General features: G+C 38.4%; 2 protein-coding genes across 8 annotated transcripts in view; one reads left to right on the top strand and one right to left on the bottom strand.

Moving 5' to 3' along the window:
* PGPEP1L (pyroglutamyl-peptidase I-like) lies at positions 1,344 to 18,366 on the bottom strand. 6 transcript variants are annotated; one of them, XM_021407358.1, is made up of 7 exons: positions 18,229 to 18,281; positions 14,939 to 15,004; positions 13,823 to 13,987; positions 11,350 to 11,402; positions 4,728 to 4,844; positions 3,988 to 4,217; positions 1,344 to 3,042 (listed from the first exon to the last, which is right to left on the bottom strand). In XM_021407358.1, the coding sequence occupies exons 3-7, from the start codon at positions 13,854 to 13,856 to the stop codon at positions 2,874 to 2,876; spliced, it is 603 nt and encodes a 200-aa protein (XP_021263033.1). In that variant the 5' UTR covers positions 13,857 to 13,987; positions 14,939 to 15,004; positions 18,229 to 18,281; the 3' UTR covers positions 1,344 to 2,873. The 6 variants fall into 6 exon arrangements, with proteins under 6 accessions (XP_021263033.1, XP_021263031.1, XP_021263030.1 ...); XM_021407356.1 differs by lacking the exon at positions 14,939 to 15,004 and having other exon boundaries at positions 13,823 to 13,984; positions 18,229 to 18,366; XM_021407355.1 differs by lacking the exon at positions 14,939 to 15,004 and having other exon boundaries at positions 18,229 to 18,359.
* Positions 15,021 to 18,375, top strand: part of FAM169B (family with sequence similarity 169 member B) — a 50,289-nt gene continuing 46,934 nt past the window's right edge. For both annotated transcript variants that reach the window (XR_002441810.1, XM_021407350.1), the window contains exon 1: positions 15,021 to 18,169. Coding sequence is in view for 1 of the 2 variants with exons in the window: in XM_021407350.1 (XP_021263025.1) it covers positions 18,136 to 18,169 (34 nt within the window). In the remaining variant the exon portion in view is untranslated. The remainder of the gene's footprint in view (positions 18,170 to 18,375) is intronic.

Raw genomic sequence — 18,375 nt, 5'->3', positions numbered from 1 at the left:
TCTGTCTGTGTGTGCGTGTCTGTATGAGATCAGTTTTCTTTGATGGTACCAGTTTACTAGCTAGCTTTACAGTATGCCAAAAAGGATTGGTAACTTGTCCAATTCATGGCTCATCCCTCTCCCACTACCTGCCCAAGCTTTGTGTCCCAGTATTTAGTGAATGAATTAAGAAGTTGGGGAAATGTTCTGTATCTTCAGTATCCTGGTCTTCCAGAGCCCTCTGGTTGGGGTGGGATCATCTTAACTGGTCATTTCACTTTACTGTCTAGTGCAGTTAACTTAATGGATTACAAGAACCTCACTGGTTGGGAAAACAGAATGGGTTTTGCTGCTACACAGTCTCGCTTGTGCTGTTCAGTACCTGTTTAATGGGTGCCAGGTGGTTTGAAGGAAACAACTGCATAAGAGAAAGAGGGAAGGCAGTTTTTGTAATTACTATTGAAGAACTATTTGCCTATTTCTTATCACTTTAAAAGTTTGTATGCAGCCTCTAAAGATGCTGAGTACCATTTGAAGCTTTGTTGAAATAAGCAAAGCAGGGTCCCTATTTATTTTTATTTAAGAATACTGAAGATCCCTGTTTCCCCCTGAAGTTTGACTAACTGCATTTCTGAAGTGTTACGATGATTTAGATACTATTTAAAGATCAGCTCTTCTGTTTTCTAAACCAGTGAGGTTTGAGATGAAAGGATTGGCCAGAGTTTGTCTACCTCTGGGACAAAAACAAAACTAGAAAGTGCTAAGGAATGGATGCAGTTGCAAATACGACATTTTCCGAGTTTTCTTGTTTAAATTTTTTTAAGAGAAAATTAAACAATAACATGGCCAATTTATTACATAAAAAAGACTTGCTGTGTATAAATTATTCCTAAAGAAATTCCTGTGTTTATATTAAAATGAATCAGTAGATAAAAAAAATTCAAAATGTTTTTGTATATTCTGTTGTAAGAATTTATTCCTGTTATTGCGATATACTCGGGATTCTTTACATTATGAAAAGAAGAAACTTTGTCTATTTTGAATGGCTGAAGCTAAGGCTCCTTTAGTTTCTCTTACTCTGCTTTTTTCTAGTAGTTTCAGTACTACCTGATTTAAGTTAAATAAAAGAATTCTGTATGCATTCGTCTGTTTTTGAATTTGTTGTTCTTTATTGCAAAGCAAGTGCAGCTTAGAAGACTCAAGACTGTTTTTCTTCTGCCCTTTTGGCTGCATTTAGTTGAGCAACTCTGAGAAAATCTTCGTAGAGGTCAGTACTGCCATTATGTTGTGTTGAAATCAAAAGTATTTTAGTCCAATGACACTAACCTTTGGACCAATTTTCAGTGTGACATGATTCATTTGAATACGGGAAGCATTTTTATTTATTTATTTGAAGGAAATCCTTTCATTTGCTGTTACAGCAATGCATACATGAGGCATTCAACCATCTAGCACAAAGTTACCAGTTTTCTGCAAAGGTTGTCAGAAAAAATAGTGACAAGAAAACGAGCATTATCTTGGCATTTGCAATTTCTCTGAGTCTTTTCATCAAAGTCTTGACTAAGGCACAGTAGTGGCCCAGAGCTTGTTCAGGTGTCTGTGCTATTAGGTTGTCCTTGTCTCTTGTCCTTTTTACTGACACGACACTAGAGGAACGAGATTTCGTTTCCCTTAGCAAAATCCCAGGTGTCCACATGAAGATGCTGCTGTTCTGTTCTGGTGATTGTTTTTGAAAAATACTTGCTAGTTTTATGTCATAATTGTCTGTCATGGTACAAGCAAAATTGTGTGCATTGACATTCCCTGTGTGCTAAAGAGGACGCACTGTAAACTTCTGTCTTGCCCAGCTTTAATAGAGCAGCGCTTCTGTATATAGCCATGTATGAGACATCAAGGAGCCTGGCTTGGCAGGGGAGAAGCTCAGAAGTGATCTGTCACTGTCTGATCCCAAGCTTTACAACTTGGGATCTCATTTGGTTCCTGTTTTGTAAGAAAGATAATGTGCCATAACATTCTACAGCACAGTGCTTCACTGATGGCCTTTCTTGGGACTTCAGCTTGTTGATTTTGAGGTATAAATCCCTGAATAGCCATGACCCATTGTTCTGAAAGACTGTTGTCTTTGTGCTGTGCTTTGTGGAAGGACTACAGTGTTTTCCTTTAGGACATATGCTGAGAATTTGGGGGAATGGTGTTTTCAGGCAATTGAAACTCAAACAATATTACGGTGTCTGCCAGGTTCCACCTTTTTTTTGTTTTAAGTCACCCCAGGTCTGTAGTCTATTTTGTATGTGAAAGCCAGCACCACGTGCAGCAGGTTTTGAAGAGATACAGCAGCTGCAAAAAAACCTTCAAATAACAGGATCTCTACCTGCGTTTTGTTTTTCCCCCATATTTAAAGTTTATATACGGGCACCTTGCATTAGATGAACCTGTGTCACTGCACTTGAACCGAGACTCTGAGGGAACTTTGTGATGTCAGTGCTGAATGTCCTTATGGATGTAAGAATGGATCTCAATTCAACAAATCTGTAGTAATGTCTTTTGACTTTCGTTCTGCTTTTTTTTAAATTAAATTTAAAAAAAAAATGCTTTTAAAAGATTTTAGGAAGTATATAACCATTTTCAAATCCAGTTTCGTGGACTTCCTTAAATCTGAAACAATCTTAGTGTTATAAACTGTCAATCACTTTTTTTTTTCCCTCTCAAGATTTTTATAGCAGAGATGGAAACAGTTGTTTGGTTTTTGTAAGGAGATTTCCCTGAAAATAACTTGGAATAAAAAATCTTGGAATAAAAAATCTTTAAGGGCTTTAAATAGTCATTAGATTTGCTACTTTAAGAGATAAGAAATTCCTTTTTAAGAAAGCTCCTTTTTTTTCTCATGTTCCATCTTACTCTCTCTGTTCCCCACACTGTTTTAGCATTTCTAAGATAATTGTCTGTAATGCTTTTCCTAGGGAGCCTGCTGTTACCGACTTTGATAATGGAGGCACATGGATGAAAGCTGCTCTTCCATTGCCATAATACAGAGAAGTGTAGTAGGTGTAATCACAGATATACCTGAAATATAATGAACAAAACAGAAACAGAAACCTGAATTAAGGAACAGTAAACTTTGATTAAATTTAAATATTCGTTAAGTAGCCAAACCAGATCTGGTTTACAAAAATATTAAAAACATATTTGCTTACTGAGTAAAGGAAATGCTGAAATAAAACTAGTCTGAGAAACAATTAGTCCATATCTGATTTTTTGTTTCTCAGATGCTCACCCAGAAGCAACTAAAAAATAATAATAAATAAATCATAAGACATGCATTCTTTTCTAGGTTCCTGTAAGCTAAGTCAGATGAGAAAGATAATGCAGCCCCCTGGAACTGCAACCATACCATTACAGCACATCAGTAAAGTTTGTTTGTGTAGGTCGTATGGGCTCACCACTAACCTTTTTTTGTTGTTGTTGTTTCTAACGTTAACCTTTTAGCTTGCAGATCCATATCCTGAAAGCACAGGACACGATCAGCTATGTAAAAAAACCCAACAACTAACACTTTGCTTTGTTTTCCTTTTAACTGAAGGAATTTTGAATCATACAGTGAGATCACAGATATTGTTCCAAAGGTACCTGTAATTGCTCTGTTCTTCAGTGTATGTATTTACATTTTATATCCCTCCCAGTTGGGAAAAATAGATTAAAATCTCCTACCTAGTCAGTATTGCTTTCAGACTCTAATAGCACAGGTTTACTGGGGTTGCTAATCACAGCTTGCTATGTTGAAACTTGTTTCTTTTGCAATCCATGGAAAACTGTCTACTGAGTTTTGTTTTTCATGAAGGCTTCTCTACATAAAATTTAAATTTATCCTCATTTTATACTTGGGACACTTGAAGTCTTTACTTCAAAGTGATTTTGGTTAGAGAAGTCATTGCAGAGATTCTTCAAGGTTAAATGAGTTGATTGAATTACTTCAGCTTTTACTTTGAGACCTTGAAATGCAATGTTTACCTTCCCGCATCTCTGGAAAAGATCATATCAATTCCTTCCACTGAAATATTTTTCCAGATAGTCTTCATGTTAATTGTAGATTCAATCTTTTCTGGACCATCTTGCATGCAACAGCCACCTTCTGGGTAAAAACCACAAGCATCCATCTCTTCATAGCCTTTGTTCTTCCCACACTGCTCAAGGATGATGATTGCTTTGGCAGATGAAGCCAGCCCAACGTGAACAGTAAGCTGTTTTTTCCCACCGGAGTGAATAACAGGAAATTAAAAATGAGACCTGTTTTTTGAAAACATGTAATGCAGTAGTGCCAAGCTTTATGTGAAATACTGTCTTCAAAGTGGGAAGTCTTGCTGTAGCTCATGCCTCAAGATAACTTTGATAAGATTATAAATGAGAACAAAATTGAGTTTTTTTGCTTTTTGTTGTTGTTGTGTCTAGTCAACTCCAGACTTCAAAGATGAATTTTTTTTTTCTCCATTTTTTCCCTACAATTTACAGTAGATGTATTTTTCTTTGTTCTGTATGCAGTTATGCTGTTTAAATGGCACAGGATTAAAGTGGCATGCTAATTAATGTGCTCCGAAGTTGTTTGGAACCTTCATCACCATTTTAACAGTCACTATCCAGAGATGCCTGATACGCACTGTGCAATAATCTTTTGGAGATCTTTTTAAAGATCCACTGAAAATAGTATTATTCAGAAATGAAGGGGAAAATTACCCAACTTTATAACTACTTACTATTGGACGAAGAGTTGTCCATATCCTGAAGATTTGTTCCTTTGCTTTTTGGTAAACCACTGGTAGTTGCATGATACGAAGATCTATGTTTTTTCCAAGGCCTCTCTTGGACAGCTCCTATAGACACAAAAAACAAGAACCCAGCAACTATGATGGATGTGTAACAGCGCTGGATTTCTCAGTGTGATATAGAAATCAGGCTGATTCAGCTGAGAAGATACGGAAGAGCAATCTAACGCTGCTTAGCCCTGTTGTTCCTTGGCCTACAGTGAGACCCAGTTGTCTCATGGCAGCTCTCCATTTTTATTGAAGGAAACTCAACTGCCGTGGTTATATTTTCCAAAGGTATGATCAGCCTCCAATGCATGGTTCGTGTAATCCTGATATGGACTGGCCCATGGGGAACCATGAAATACAGGATTTCTCAGAAAAGATCCATGTCTAGTAGGCTTTGATATAGGTAAGCTGCTCCTCTGAAAGACTTAGCAGATAAACCTGTGCTTCTGGAGAGACACAAATGAGAGAGAATTTGCATTAGATGTCACTTGGGTAACATTCCACCTGCTGTCTTGAACTTGTTTCTAGTAACCTCTGCTGGAAGTGACTGTCAGCATAAGAAGAATCATGCTGAGATAGAAATTAATTTCTTTTTTGGTCTAGAATATGTTTCCTGGATGAAAGAAGGAAATGTTATTCATTGGGATGTTAGTTCTTCGTTATTTAGTTGAAGTTCTGCATGGGGCCTTTTCCCAAAGGAAACGAAAATTTTACCCAGGATTGAGGTAAAAAAAAAAATAATAAAAAAAATGGCATCCTTTAAAACAGCAGGTTAGCTAGATGTTTGGAAGATGGTCTGGATAAGAGTCAAGGATGAACATCGTGTGGAAATGCCTTGAAATTATTTTGTCAGTGGAACAGGGCTAATGAAGAAGCCATAAGCCTTTATGTAGAACGTAAGTACTGCAGTGGCAAGATACAGAAATAATACAACTGAGACAGAAAGCTTTGTCCCAGTAAAGCAAAATGGTGGCTGAAAATCCCTGTTGCATCTTACTAGACCACTACAGAAGGAGTGTACAAATTTCCTAAGGAAGACATGGGCAAGAAGTCGCCAGCAACAGTATTTGATAGACTGAGAAACTTGGTAACTTTTTCAATGTCATTGTTTCCTTAAGCTCCCCTTTCTTATTGAGGATATTTGCGTGGATGGGGCTGAGTTAACTGGGAAATTTGCCCTTCAACACTGGCTTCCTATATAAACTGTTCCAGTTTTCTTGTCAGCGGAAACATTGATTAGCTGTGCTCAATAAACTATTTGACACAAGCAAGGAAACAATGCCTGCAGGGAAGTAAACACATTTAGAGAACACTGCCAGCCTTTTTTTCCTCTGGGCGCTGACAGTCTTTGAGAGGCCATTGCATCATCTTGCTTAAGAATGCTGTACTGTGTCTTAGCGTCCAAAAAAGAAAACCCCAGCTGGTTCACAATTAGCATTTTATTTTCTCAAACATTTTTAATTCTAACATTTAATGAGATTCTTCCTTTTTAACTATAAGTTTTAAAGTACTTGGATATCCACATTAGTTTAGAATCAGGAGACCCAAAGTAAGTTGTTCGGCTGTTTTTTTCTTGTGCTGTATGGGTTGATGTTCTTCTGTCACCCTCTGTCATAGGAGAAATGCAGAAATACTTTTTGTGCAGGACAAACTCAAGAGCTGGCCAGTAGCCCAGGGTTGGGGATTTGTGTGAAAGGATGATAGTTGGTTCAGTCATAAGAAACTGTAGCATGTTGTCAATAATGTGTGTTATTTTGTTGTTTAGGAATCCTAACCATGGACTTATACTCCATTAGAACAGATATTGTACAAACAGAACAAGAAAAGGTTGTCCCTTGTCTCAGCCCTAAACAAAATGATTTTTACATTTAATGTGAGAATCTGAAGATGAGAAGGAATGCTGAATCTTGCATTGGTGAATTAATTCAGTAAACAAGTGCCTGTCTGCTGTAGTTGAAACAGCAAAGGAAACATTGAGAGAGGACAAAAGCTTTGGAGAACTCTTTTTTTTTTTTTTTTTTTTTTTGGTGGGAAAAGTGGTTCAAAAGGAAACAATGTTGTTGCTGTTGGAAAGTCTTTCTAAAAGGAAAATAGAATCCAGTATTATCAATGGACAACCTGGAGTTGTGATCATAACCACAGGTTATTGGAGTCTGGCTCATGCCCTCTCCCAAGAGAAGTGGTTTGCACAGAGCAGCTGAGGTCAGAAGCAGTGGTTGTGTGTTACACTGGGTGTGACAAACAACCTAAACTTTTAGAAAACTCCAGAACATTTCACAGATCTTCTCTGAGTTTTCACAGTTTTGGCTTGCCAGGAAGTTAGGGGGTGGGAAAGTAGGTTGCACGCGTTAATTTTGTGAACCTCATTTGGAAAGAGGTTGATGCAGAAAGTATCAGTTGACCCAGTCAGTCTGCAAGCATGTTGCAAACAAAGTTTTTTGTTTGTTTGCTTGGTTTGGGTCTTTTTTTTTTTTCTTTTAATCCTGCAGCTATCTCTTTAAAGTGTTAGGGATGTAGGAAGGTTCCAGAACACAAGTGAAGGAACTAAATAGCAATGTCTTAGTTTCACAGATGATGAAACTAAAGCAGAGAGGGAGAGAGACAGAGAGATTAAATGACAAGTTTCCAAAGACCACATGGTCAGCGGCAGAATGAAAGATCGCGATGAGAGATCTGATCCTCATCTCCTGATATCAAACATAGTTCCCAGAAGCAGTTGGAAATGTGACCTGTTCTTTGCGCTAACAGTTTAATTGCTATGAATGCTGTCACTCAACTTACATTTGTGCCCTATTAACTGGGGAATTCGACCTTGATGGTAGGTTGCCCTGATAGGTTATTTAGCTGCCAAGTGCCAGACATAGGTTTCTGGAGGAAATACAGAAATGAAGTTCGATCAAGGGGTATTAGGTGGGAGCACTGGTCTGTAACATAGAATAAATGATTCAGGAGATCTGAGATTCTGAGGGTCCCATGTGGTGCAGAAGAACACATCATAATATCTCTGTGATCTGTCTGCAAATGTGGAGCTAACTCTTAGTGTTGTTCCCCTCTAGAGAGAATGTTCTGCACTTCAAGAGTTAAGAGGTGCTGGTGGAGCTTTCATGCATGTATCAGGAGGGTATTTCAGGTGAGTGCAGTTGTGAGAACCATGAAAAACTTAGTGAGACAGGTTTCCAAAAGAGAAACTGTCTTTCTAGTGCTAGACAACTACGTTGGGCCATGTGATAGTCTATTAAAGCCCTGAAGTTTTTCTCAATGACTCTGAATTGACAGGTGTGCTGGTACTTTCTGACTTTTTTGATTATCCCTTTTTCTAAACACTCAAGGGGCACTTGCTGAGGAATGACAGATCCATAGATGTGATGCTGATCGGTGCTTTGTGTGTTAGTTGTCTTGTACTGTGATGAGAACTTGGGTTCATGCAAACCCACACTTGCATGCTTTGAATATTTTAATTTCATATTATAAAAGAGGCAAAGGAAGACAATGCACTGCTATATAGTATCAATAAGAAATCTTAGAAGTCATAACAAATGCTCTTTCTAAACTAACAAAAACAGAGATCTGTAAAGGCTTGATTAATATTTGTCATCTGATTCCTGAGGATGTCAGAGAAATCAGCTTTTCTGCTAACTATGAGGTAGTACATAGTTAATTTGTAAGAGAAACAACATCATGCTAATTTTTTGAGTGACCACTAAGGGTATAGAAGGGATACAACTATTGGAACGAGATGTGTGCACGCTGGATCTATCTTTCATCCTTCTTATAGCAAGAAATAAGCTTTAGGAAAATTGCCAATCCCATCAGCAAGTGGAAGAGTGAAAGAGCATCTTACAGTGAAGCTGGCAACAGTGATCTTAAGGAAGCAGATGCATGTGAGTACTGCTCACAAAAGTGAAGGCATTGCTCTTTGGCAAGGCCCCATTCCAAAAAGCATAGAGGGTAAGGCTATGCTGTGAGAATTATAACCTGAGATTCCCAATACATGCACTTCTACAGGAATTGATACGTTTTTCATGTAGGACCCTCCTGGGATGTGCTCTCACTTGAGATGATAAATGTCAGTGTTGCAGCATTGCAGCATCCCTGAGACTGCCATGGTATCCAGGCTTTTGATAAGAGCGTAGTTCAGTTTGAGGCAGTAATTAGGATAGCTCTGGGTAATGCTATGCAACAGTTAAGCCTGAGTTAATCATGTTTAGTATGTAGCTCTGGTGTGGCTGCTCAGTACTTTCTTGAGTTTGAGTGCGCTCTTGCGTGATTCTCAGGAAAGAGGCTCAGCAGGAGGGCTTTATGTCACTTTAGTGATCCATGCAGTAACTCCAAGCCAAGTTAGGATTACTTTCAGATGTAAATTCTACATTTTGCTATCTTTAATATCTGTGCATGAGCTTCCTAAAGACCACTGGACTGCTCATGTGAACAAGGCTAATGGAACAATACCATGAGATTGCTATTTAGTATCAAAAAGCCTATCAAAATTCCAAGTACTTCCAGATTTGTAGCAAATTTCCCTGAATTGTCTGGATTAACCACCTTTGCCAGGAAATAGGAAACCAAAGCAGCATGACCAGTATGAATAAAAATTAATTCCACACAGAGGGTGTCACAATAGAGGGAAATGCATTTGTTCTTCATACACAAGAACTGACATCTGTTTCATTATGGACTGCTGTAGTCCATGTTGTATAACTTCCTGGCATAGCAAGTGCATGGCATTGTTACAGAAAACTCATCAGTGCATCTTGGTATTAGGCTGTTTTGCTTGCAGATAAATAACATGCTTTATTTTCATTGAGAGGTGGGTGATATTGTATCCAAAATTAGAACCAATAGGAATCAGGAAATAATGAGCGAGAATATTGTCAACTGACAAATATTTGTGGTTTAGATCACATCTCAAGTTGGAGTTGAGGTAATTTACAGGTCTTCTGTGATGACTGGGGTGTGGAAAGGTAAAACACAAGTTTTTTTTTTTTCTTGTTAGCCTACAGGGATAACATCCCTCATGACTTAGGGTAGATAATAGATTTCTTCTTCCAAACACCAGCTTGCACTTGGTGTTCCTCCTCCAGCAATGCTAGAAGCTTTGGTCTTTGGAAATATTTACTAGTTCCTTGTTCTTTTTTTTATCATCTTGACTTGTCTGCACTTCACTTTCAAGACAGATCCTCAGTAGCTGTCACCTAAAATTGTAATACAGTTATAGTCCTGTATGGTCATAATCTTTCTATCACTACTAGCATTTTCTTATAGCTGTCTTTTTCGTTCCAGTGTCCAGATCAATTAAAATTAATTATTATGGGCTTATTTCACTTTCTCTAATAGACCATAACCCCCTCAGTTTGTTTTATATGTCTAACTTTCCATTTTACCAATATTATCTGTTGTCTTGCATACACTACACCAACATTCCAATTAGTTTTTACTACCTTGATTGTTCTCCAGCTAGTTTCAGATTTCATTGTTAACCTTCTTCCTACTTGAGATTGATAAAAACTTGTGTGAAAGACCCTTTCACAGTAATCTGTTCAATAACACTTTATGAAAGTAAAGGAACCCAAGGAATGGTCGTTGTCTGTGCTAGGAGATCTAGGGGCAAAGATTGAATCTTAGATGTAATTTGTACATATACTCAGCATCAGCAAATCTCTGTAGTTGTTCCTACAGTTTAAATATGTATATTATGACCTTTCACACTTCAGATTGAGCTACAGTATTGAAGTGTCAAACTAGTAAATTATCATAGTGTAGCATACAATGTCTTATCTACTAGGGTAGGGTATTTGTGTTGTAAGACATATTTAGAGATAGAAGTTGTATATAGCTCTTAAGATATAGAAGATTTTAAAAAAACGAGTAATTGTGTTCTGGGAAATAATCTACTTGTGGAAATTTTTGATATTGGCTAATAAATGTGGGCTCATACATTATTATTTAAAAATAACTATAACTGAAAAGTTTATGCTGAAAGCCAGGTATCCAAACAACGTTTTCGTATCACCACCACCCAGCTAGATTTGCTCTAGTACACGTGCTTAGGAAATAATCAGGAATTTTCAAGACTCCATCTTAGACATGCTGCAGCTACTGGTAGTCAAGGTGTCTGGGGTGTAGAACTGTAGACTTCACTGTCTTTTGAAAGTGGAAAGCAAAGCTAAAATGTGAAAATAGAATAGGCATACTTTCATTTTGTGTTCCTGAAGTAGGCAGTAATAACTTCATAGGCTACATTTGTAGAAGGAACTCACCTCACACAGACATGATAAAATGAATCATGGTCTGTTTACAGAAGACAGAGATAACTTGTGGCATATGCACTAGCTACAGACAAGGAAAAAATGTCCTTTTAACTTCTTAAAAAAGTGTTTTGAAAAAAAATCTAGCATATGATGTTCACCTCTTCATTATTCTCTCCCCTCTATGTCTGTTCCAAGAGGCACAATTCTGTTTAGTAAGAGAAATAACTGTCTTGGAAGGAATGGAAAGCCTAGAAACAGATTACATTTGGAACTCCACAAAATAAAACACCTCCCTCCTTTTTTTTTTTCATGCTTACCTTCACTGCTTCCCAGCTAGAATTAACCAGGTATTGTCTAAAGGGACCAAAACCTGAAAGGGAAAGAAGGTGCTTTTTACTTATCCTTGCACTGCAAGTTTAGATTAGCTGACAACAGGTATGCAACCACATATTTGTACTTCAATATTGTTGATTATGTGGGTTGAATTTTTTTTATATAGTATTTAGCCTCTATAACATTTAAGGGAATTGCATTTAATTTTTTCATATGTGCTGACATAAGAGCTAATCCTACAGTCTTTATGAGGTAAACTTAACTGAAGCTGCTGAATGTTCTGGAGCCAAAAGAACCGTTCATTTAAGTGATGATTTTAGGAAAATATCATCAGCCACAGAAATACTGCTATTAAATTAACTGGTGTTAAACACTCCCAGGTCACTGTCATTGTACCATTCTTACTGTTGAGAGCACAGGAAGATGAAAGTACGCATTTGAAAGAGTAAAATTTGATTTCATTTAATTTTACATTTTTTTTTTGCTGAGATGCTTTTTTATTTAATAAAAAGACAAAAATTGTTTTGATTTAGATGGGTGTTTTGTCATCTAAAAGTTTGATGGAAAACTCCCACTGTCTTTATTAATCTCAGTTACTGTTCTCAGTCCAGTGTTGGCAAGCGTTAGACACTGGGCGGCAGGAAAACTGGTTTGTGAAATGGTTTTAATGCTTTACTCTTTAAATATTTAAAAATCCACAAATGGACAAATAAATACCAACAGCATATGGTTCCTTTTTGCATATTGAAAGTTACTTGTATATGGGAATAATTAAGCCTAAATGCAAGTTTATAACAGCTTTAATAATTAATGGTATATTTTAAGCATTTCTTAATTTGTTGATACTTATTTAATAACTGCTCAATCTTTTCTCTTTAATATGATGAAAAGCCTGGTGGTAGTTGTATTGTTAGAATGATTTCCCTGGGATAGGGGAAACAGCACACATTTCACATTGATAGTGAAGAAAAAAATCTCTCTGACTAGACTTACAGAGTGAAATCAGGGAGACACTCACCCCGTTTTGAAGCTGTAGTTGTTGTGTGTGTTCATGTACCTGTGTGTGTGCAGAGTTATAATAAAGCTATTAAATAATTTGGAATTAAATACATGCATCTCAGCTGTGGCTGTAAGAATCCACTGCTTGGGATAAAATTGTTCTATGTAAAGAATTAAATGTAGGAGAGTTTTACAGTACTGAAATTCCTGCAACAACTTCAAGAGCTAACTGGTTGAATATTATTACGCACTATATAATAAACTGGGCTCACTGCCAACAGGTTTATATTATGAGCAGGTGAGAATGTGACAGAGGCATGCTGTGATAATCTCTGTAATAGCTTAAAGAGGCACCTGTGTCTCTAATGGGACACACTAGACTAAAAGCATTTGAACAAGTATATTTCTGTACCTAAATGGCGATGTAAGGGGAGGAAAAAACCTAACAAGGTGCTAAGAAGTGTGCCCATCAAGGGTATGTGCTATAAATATCATAGGAGAGAACCAGGTTGTCAGCCTTTTAAGAGGTTAGCAAATTCCTCTTGCTCTCTCCTGCACTCCCATTCATTTGAACTGCAGGTTTTTGGAGCAAGCCAAACTAGTTCTGCCCATCTTGTAGCTATTAAAAAAAAAAAAAAGTGTTTAATTGAAAACAGCAAGATGCAAATCTCTTTGATGTAGCTTCAACCTCATTCCTATGTCCTCAGTTGACCTGCAGTGGAAAATTATCCAGCAACTCACATGTCAAGATATGTGTAATGATTGCCCTTAGATGAGCCAGTGGCAATGAGAGGAATAGCGAGTAGCTTAGTTCCTTAAAGTTCCCTGGGAACTTTAACCTTTTAAAGCTCAGAAGTCTCTAGCTTGTGGCTCTGCCACTGTTATTCAGCAGCAGCTACAGCCAGCAAGAAAAAAGAACAAATTCCATCCCTTATGCTGCACATTCACACATGCTCTTTTGATATATTTACAGTTAATGGTCTAGTTTAGCAGTGATGAGGCAGAATTCACTGTTTAAATTTCTCTTACCTTGCCATGACACTGAGACCCTGAAACTTGCCACGTGTTGTTCTAATTCTGGACACTGACTATGTGACATTGTGATGCAACCTGGTTTTGCTGCTTCAGAGCTCCTTTTGGGTAAGCTTTATCTAATACTAGCCTGCACTGCCTTGAGCTACGTGGTTTGGATCAGAGAGAATGTCAACAAAGATTAAAACATGGAGAGAATGAACAACAAACCAAACTGGATGGCAGTAAAGAGGGCATGCTGCAGTTTGTTTCCACTGACATGTATCTGATTTTCTTAAGAAGGCACAGCAGTAAGTTATTTTCCATTTGGAATTGTAAGTATGACCGTTTGCTACTGGTTTTCCCTCCAGGGAACTATTTATGACAGAGATCAAGCATGTATGCATACCATCTCTAGTTAAAAGAAGAAGAAAATAAAAATCTTACCAGTTACAACCACAATGTTGGAATTTGAATCCATGCTCCAAAAGGTGAAATCTCGTCGTCTTTCAGTTCCAAACAGCAATACTAGAATTCATGCATCTGTGGCAAACTTCCTCATTTGGGGCTTCTATTTTATGATTCAGACCATTCTGAATTTCCAGATTTCTACTGGATGGAGAAAATGCTTTCATAAAGCTGCAGTGGGTTGGGATTCGCATTAGAGGGATGATTTATGTTCCACGTAACTTTCAGAACAAATGGTTACATCTCAGTATTAAAGGCAGAAGGTTACCTCAAATGGGGCATGCAACAACAGTGTTTTGGGATGAACAGAAAAGGCTTCAAGAAACTTTTGCAAAATATCTACCAATAAAATATCCCAAAATATTTTGCATCAGAAACCTGTTTACATACAAGTAAGCAAAACTAATCAGATCAATTTTAGCATATGTCTGTGGATATTATATTTTTATCACAGTTGTAATTCACTTTAATCATAAAGAACTACTTAGCTAAGAACATGTATCTGTCCATTTCCACTCGATTCAGTGTTAGGCTTTTTCTTACTATCTATAAATACATAGTTGTAATTTTCCTGTTCTTCCTCACAGCCCTTATCTACTTTACTTATCTTCAGCTTTATCTTACATCATTTATTAAACTCTCCAAGCTCCTTACACTTTAAAAATAAACATTAACAGGAAAATATGTATTTGCTAAAGCAAAATATTTACTTGGGACAATTGAATGGACAACACCTAACAAAATTTTAGTCCAAATTAAAATGTCAGAGGAAATCTTGAGGCAGGGTTTTAATTTGTCAAAGCTGGTGAGTTTAATAGCTGGTCTGTCTTCATTAAACTGAAGTGCAAGAACCAATAGGGGGCCTGGAATCAAAACATATGCATGTTGTCACTGCCCAAAACAAAAGCATATGAAAGTCCTCCTGGGAATTAGAATTACGTGGGCAGAGGGTTTTGCTGAGTTTTGTTTTGAGTAGGAAGTATGTGCATGTGTGTGAGAGAGAGAGGAGAAATAAACTAAGAATAGAAAGTCGCTATATATTCTCAAGAGAGATGGTAATTATGAGATCATAAGAGAGAAAATCCCTGAAGAAACCTCTTGGATTGGCTGGTGGCCGAGCAAGGTTTGGAGCTACGAGCTGTTTCTGTCCTCTGAATCCTCCTAAAAGGAGAGAGAGTAATTTGTGGATTCTTTTAAATAAAAAGACACTGATTCCACTGCCCCTGTCTCTCCCTGACTAATAAACTTGCAGAACTAACTTTACTAGCCACTGAGGCTGAAGGAGCAGCTAATAAAGCAAACAAGGAAAACTCTGCAGCTTTAAACAAGGCAAAATTTGCCACAGCCATCAGTGAATTGCATTCACAATTCCACTGTCTTTCTTTTTCCTAGGTCAATCAAGATTCTTACCAATTTTTTTTTTTCAGTGTAACTGCTTATTAGTAAAACTTAGCCTGTGATACCGAACAGGATGATGACCTATGGGTCAGTTCATAGTTTTTTTCAGATTTGTGCTTAAAAAGACATGTTAATCATAAAAATAATTAAAAAATAACAAAAAACAAACAACCAAAAAGCAAAGGCTACCTTCTTTAGGAAGGTATGAACAATGCACATACAAGGAAGAAAGCAAAATTTAAGACTTACCATTACTTAAATCAGTTTCCTGAATAAGAAATTAAGGATGTTTTTGTTTGGGACATTATAGCAGCTTTACAGATCCGTATGGAGGACTGCTTCAATGCTATGAAATACTAGGTGATTTATTATCTGTTCTTGCATAGTTTAGCTATGTCTGCTACATTTGTATGCTCTGAAACAACTGAATTCAAAGCTACTCCTGAAACTTCTGAGAAAGTATGATTGTAGCTTTAATATTAGCACTTGCATATGTTTATGTGTTTGTAACGTGGGTATTTGAGGTTTGTGTACATTTTTTTCCTCATCCAAAATTAAGAAAACAAGCCCTGGGTATTTGAAAGCAAATCACAGACACAGCTGACTCAGCTCAATACTGGTTGTTTTCTTCCTGCTGTATACAAATATGATTGGCGTGGTGTTCATCTTGAAGTAAAGAAGAAATGGAAGCAACTTAACTATGAAAACCCTGGTTATCACTCTGAACATTTTGCTGTACAGTTGTTTGATATATTTAAAAATGTAAATTTTCTGTAAATGCATTTTCACCGCAGTGCAGAAGTACCAGAATACTGCTTTAATAGCTTTTTGCATCTGATGGTAACAAGAACAGACTATGGCCCTTCACTTAGAAACAGCTCTTCCATTTTTATCTCTTTTATTATTACTTACATACAGATTACTTATTTCTTGTTATTGGCAAGAAGTGACCAATGTGTTATACTGCTAAATGGAAGTGTTTAATAGATACCAACTTTTATTTCAGCTGTCCAAAATGAAATGAGATGAGGGAGAAATCAAGTTGTTATGCTATTTGATACCAATCTATAACGGAACTTTAAAGAGAAATTTCAAGATCCAACTCTTCATTTCTTTTCCATTCTAATAAAAATAAATGATCCTCAGGAAATCCAAAGTTGGTCTTTAGGTAGATGGAATACAATGTCACAAAAACAGAAGAGAAAAACAGAAGAGAAAAAACACTTTAGTGTAAAGCTTGCTGTTCCCTATGGGCCAGTGCCCATGAGGAACAAACAAACTCAGTAGAAATGGGAAATGGAAAAATGTTATAGCAATTTCAATTGCATTTTTTTTTGGACAGTGTTACCTTATTTATCAAAGTGCTTCTGCAATTTATGCTATTGGTGCATACCTGGTGCTTAGCACCAATGGAAACACTGAAATTGTATATAACTTTAATGTAGCCAATCTGTTGGGTGGCTGCTGTCGTTTCAGTTGTGGTGTTCTTGTAATATTAGCAAAATTTAGTTCCTCTGCATGAACAGATTTTATTTTAAATTGTCTACTGTAGTTTTAACGCAGGGGTAAAGGACCTCAGCAGGGGAGCACATAACTTTCCATCAACGGGTCTCTTGTTCAGGCATCATCCACCAAGCGCCAAGAGACTCAGCATGCAGGATCACACAATTTACGTAATTATTTATCAGATAGTATGCAAAATACATAAGTAGGACCAACAGATTCCTAGCCTAAATAGTAATATGCTTACTACTGCTGGTTAGAAACAAAACATAGCTGACAAGTCGTAGCTGGCCAGGACATTTTCAATATGATGGTGAAACCTTTGGGCTGAGAGTGACATGCATGATACTCAGGGAATGCTGGAAGGTGCAAAGCTTCAAGTGATCACAAGAATGCACTAAAATCCACTGATGTGCTGTAAAGTGGTTGTGTGACTGAGTGTCAGCGTCAGTGTAGAGAGTGCTCTGTCCTGCTGAGGAGGGAAAAACTGCTTTGTCTTATTGAGGAAAAAATATACAAATCTACTTTGGTATGCTTTCAAAAATATTTGAAGGGAAGATCAACCATGCGGAGTTTTCTTTTACAGTGCTGACAGGGAATAGAGCGTGCAATAACAGTGTGAAGCACTCCAAGAACTTTGAAATGTCATCTCAAATGGACTAAAACAGTGACGTTCCCCAAAAGCGTCAGCGCAAAGGTACGCTGATTTTTTGTGTGTGTGTGTGCAAACATTGCGTTATTTCCACATACTTTCTTTCCATACAGTAAACTTTGATACTTGTGCTTGCTATTTAGAAATAATTCAACAATCACGTATCTTAGTAGGAAGGCTCCGAGGAGCCAACACCTGCATTCTGCTTTCTGGTTCTGACAGCTGTATATTCTCTTCCATCTCCCGTCCTGTGCTCCACGCCATAACAGCGGGCAGCAGGCTGCTCACCGAGGCTCCGCAAAACCGCTACCACACTGATGAAACCGCAGAACTGGGGAACATTGTAAAACTGCCGCTTTTACGCATCGCTATTCCCTCGTAAACCCTCTGCCAGCCCAAAGAAGTGGGCGTTAACTCTATCAGTCTGAGCTTTAGAATTAAGAATTTGCAACTTCTCTTTGAGTTTTTGTTGAGGGAAGATGCGAGCTTTGGCTGGCGCTTGCCGAGGGCAGAGCTTTGAGGGGGGAATTAGAGGCTGCCCCCTGAGCCTGCAGCTGGAGCCTCCTCCTCCCACAGAACAGCCGCCGCCGCCGGGCATGCCCCCCTCGGTCCCTTTGTTTCCCCGGCCGCCCCCCGCCCCGCCTCCCAGGTCCGCCCGCACTGAGGGACGGGGCCGCACCGCCACCCCCGGCCGGGACGAGGGTGGGCCGCGTGCTGGGAGCCCGCCTCGGAGGAAGTGATGGAGGCCGAGGGAGGAGGAAGAGCCGCCGCTGGTAAGAGGGGAGGGAGAGCTCCCGCCCCCCAGCTGGAGCCGCGCGCCCCGCGGCCTCACCTCCTTAACAGCGGCTCCCGTCCTGTCTGTTCCCTCGCGCCGCTCGGCTCCTCTGCTGGCAGCCGCCCCGCTCGCTTCGCCTCCCTCGTGCTCTTGCACGTTGCTCACCCGCGCGCCGCGGGCGCGGTGCTCGCAGACGGAGCCCGT

The sequence above is a fragment of the Numida meleagris genome, chromosome 9 (genome assembly GCF_002078875.1).
Source record: "Numida meleagris isolate 19003 breed g44 Domestic line chromosome 9, NumMel1.0, whole genome shotgun sequence".
Taxonomy (NCBI): domain Eukaryota; kingdom Metazoa; phylum Chordata; class Aves; order Galliformes; family Numididae; genus Numida; species Numida meleagris.
The sequence above is the reverse complement of the archived record's forward strand: the minus strand, read 5'-3'. Positions and strand labels throughout refer to the sequence as shown.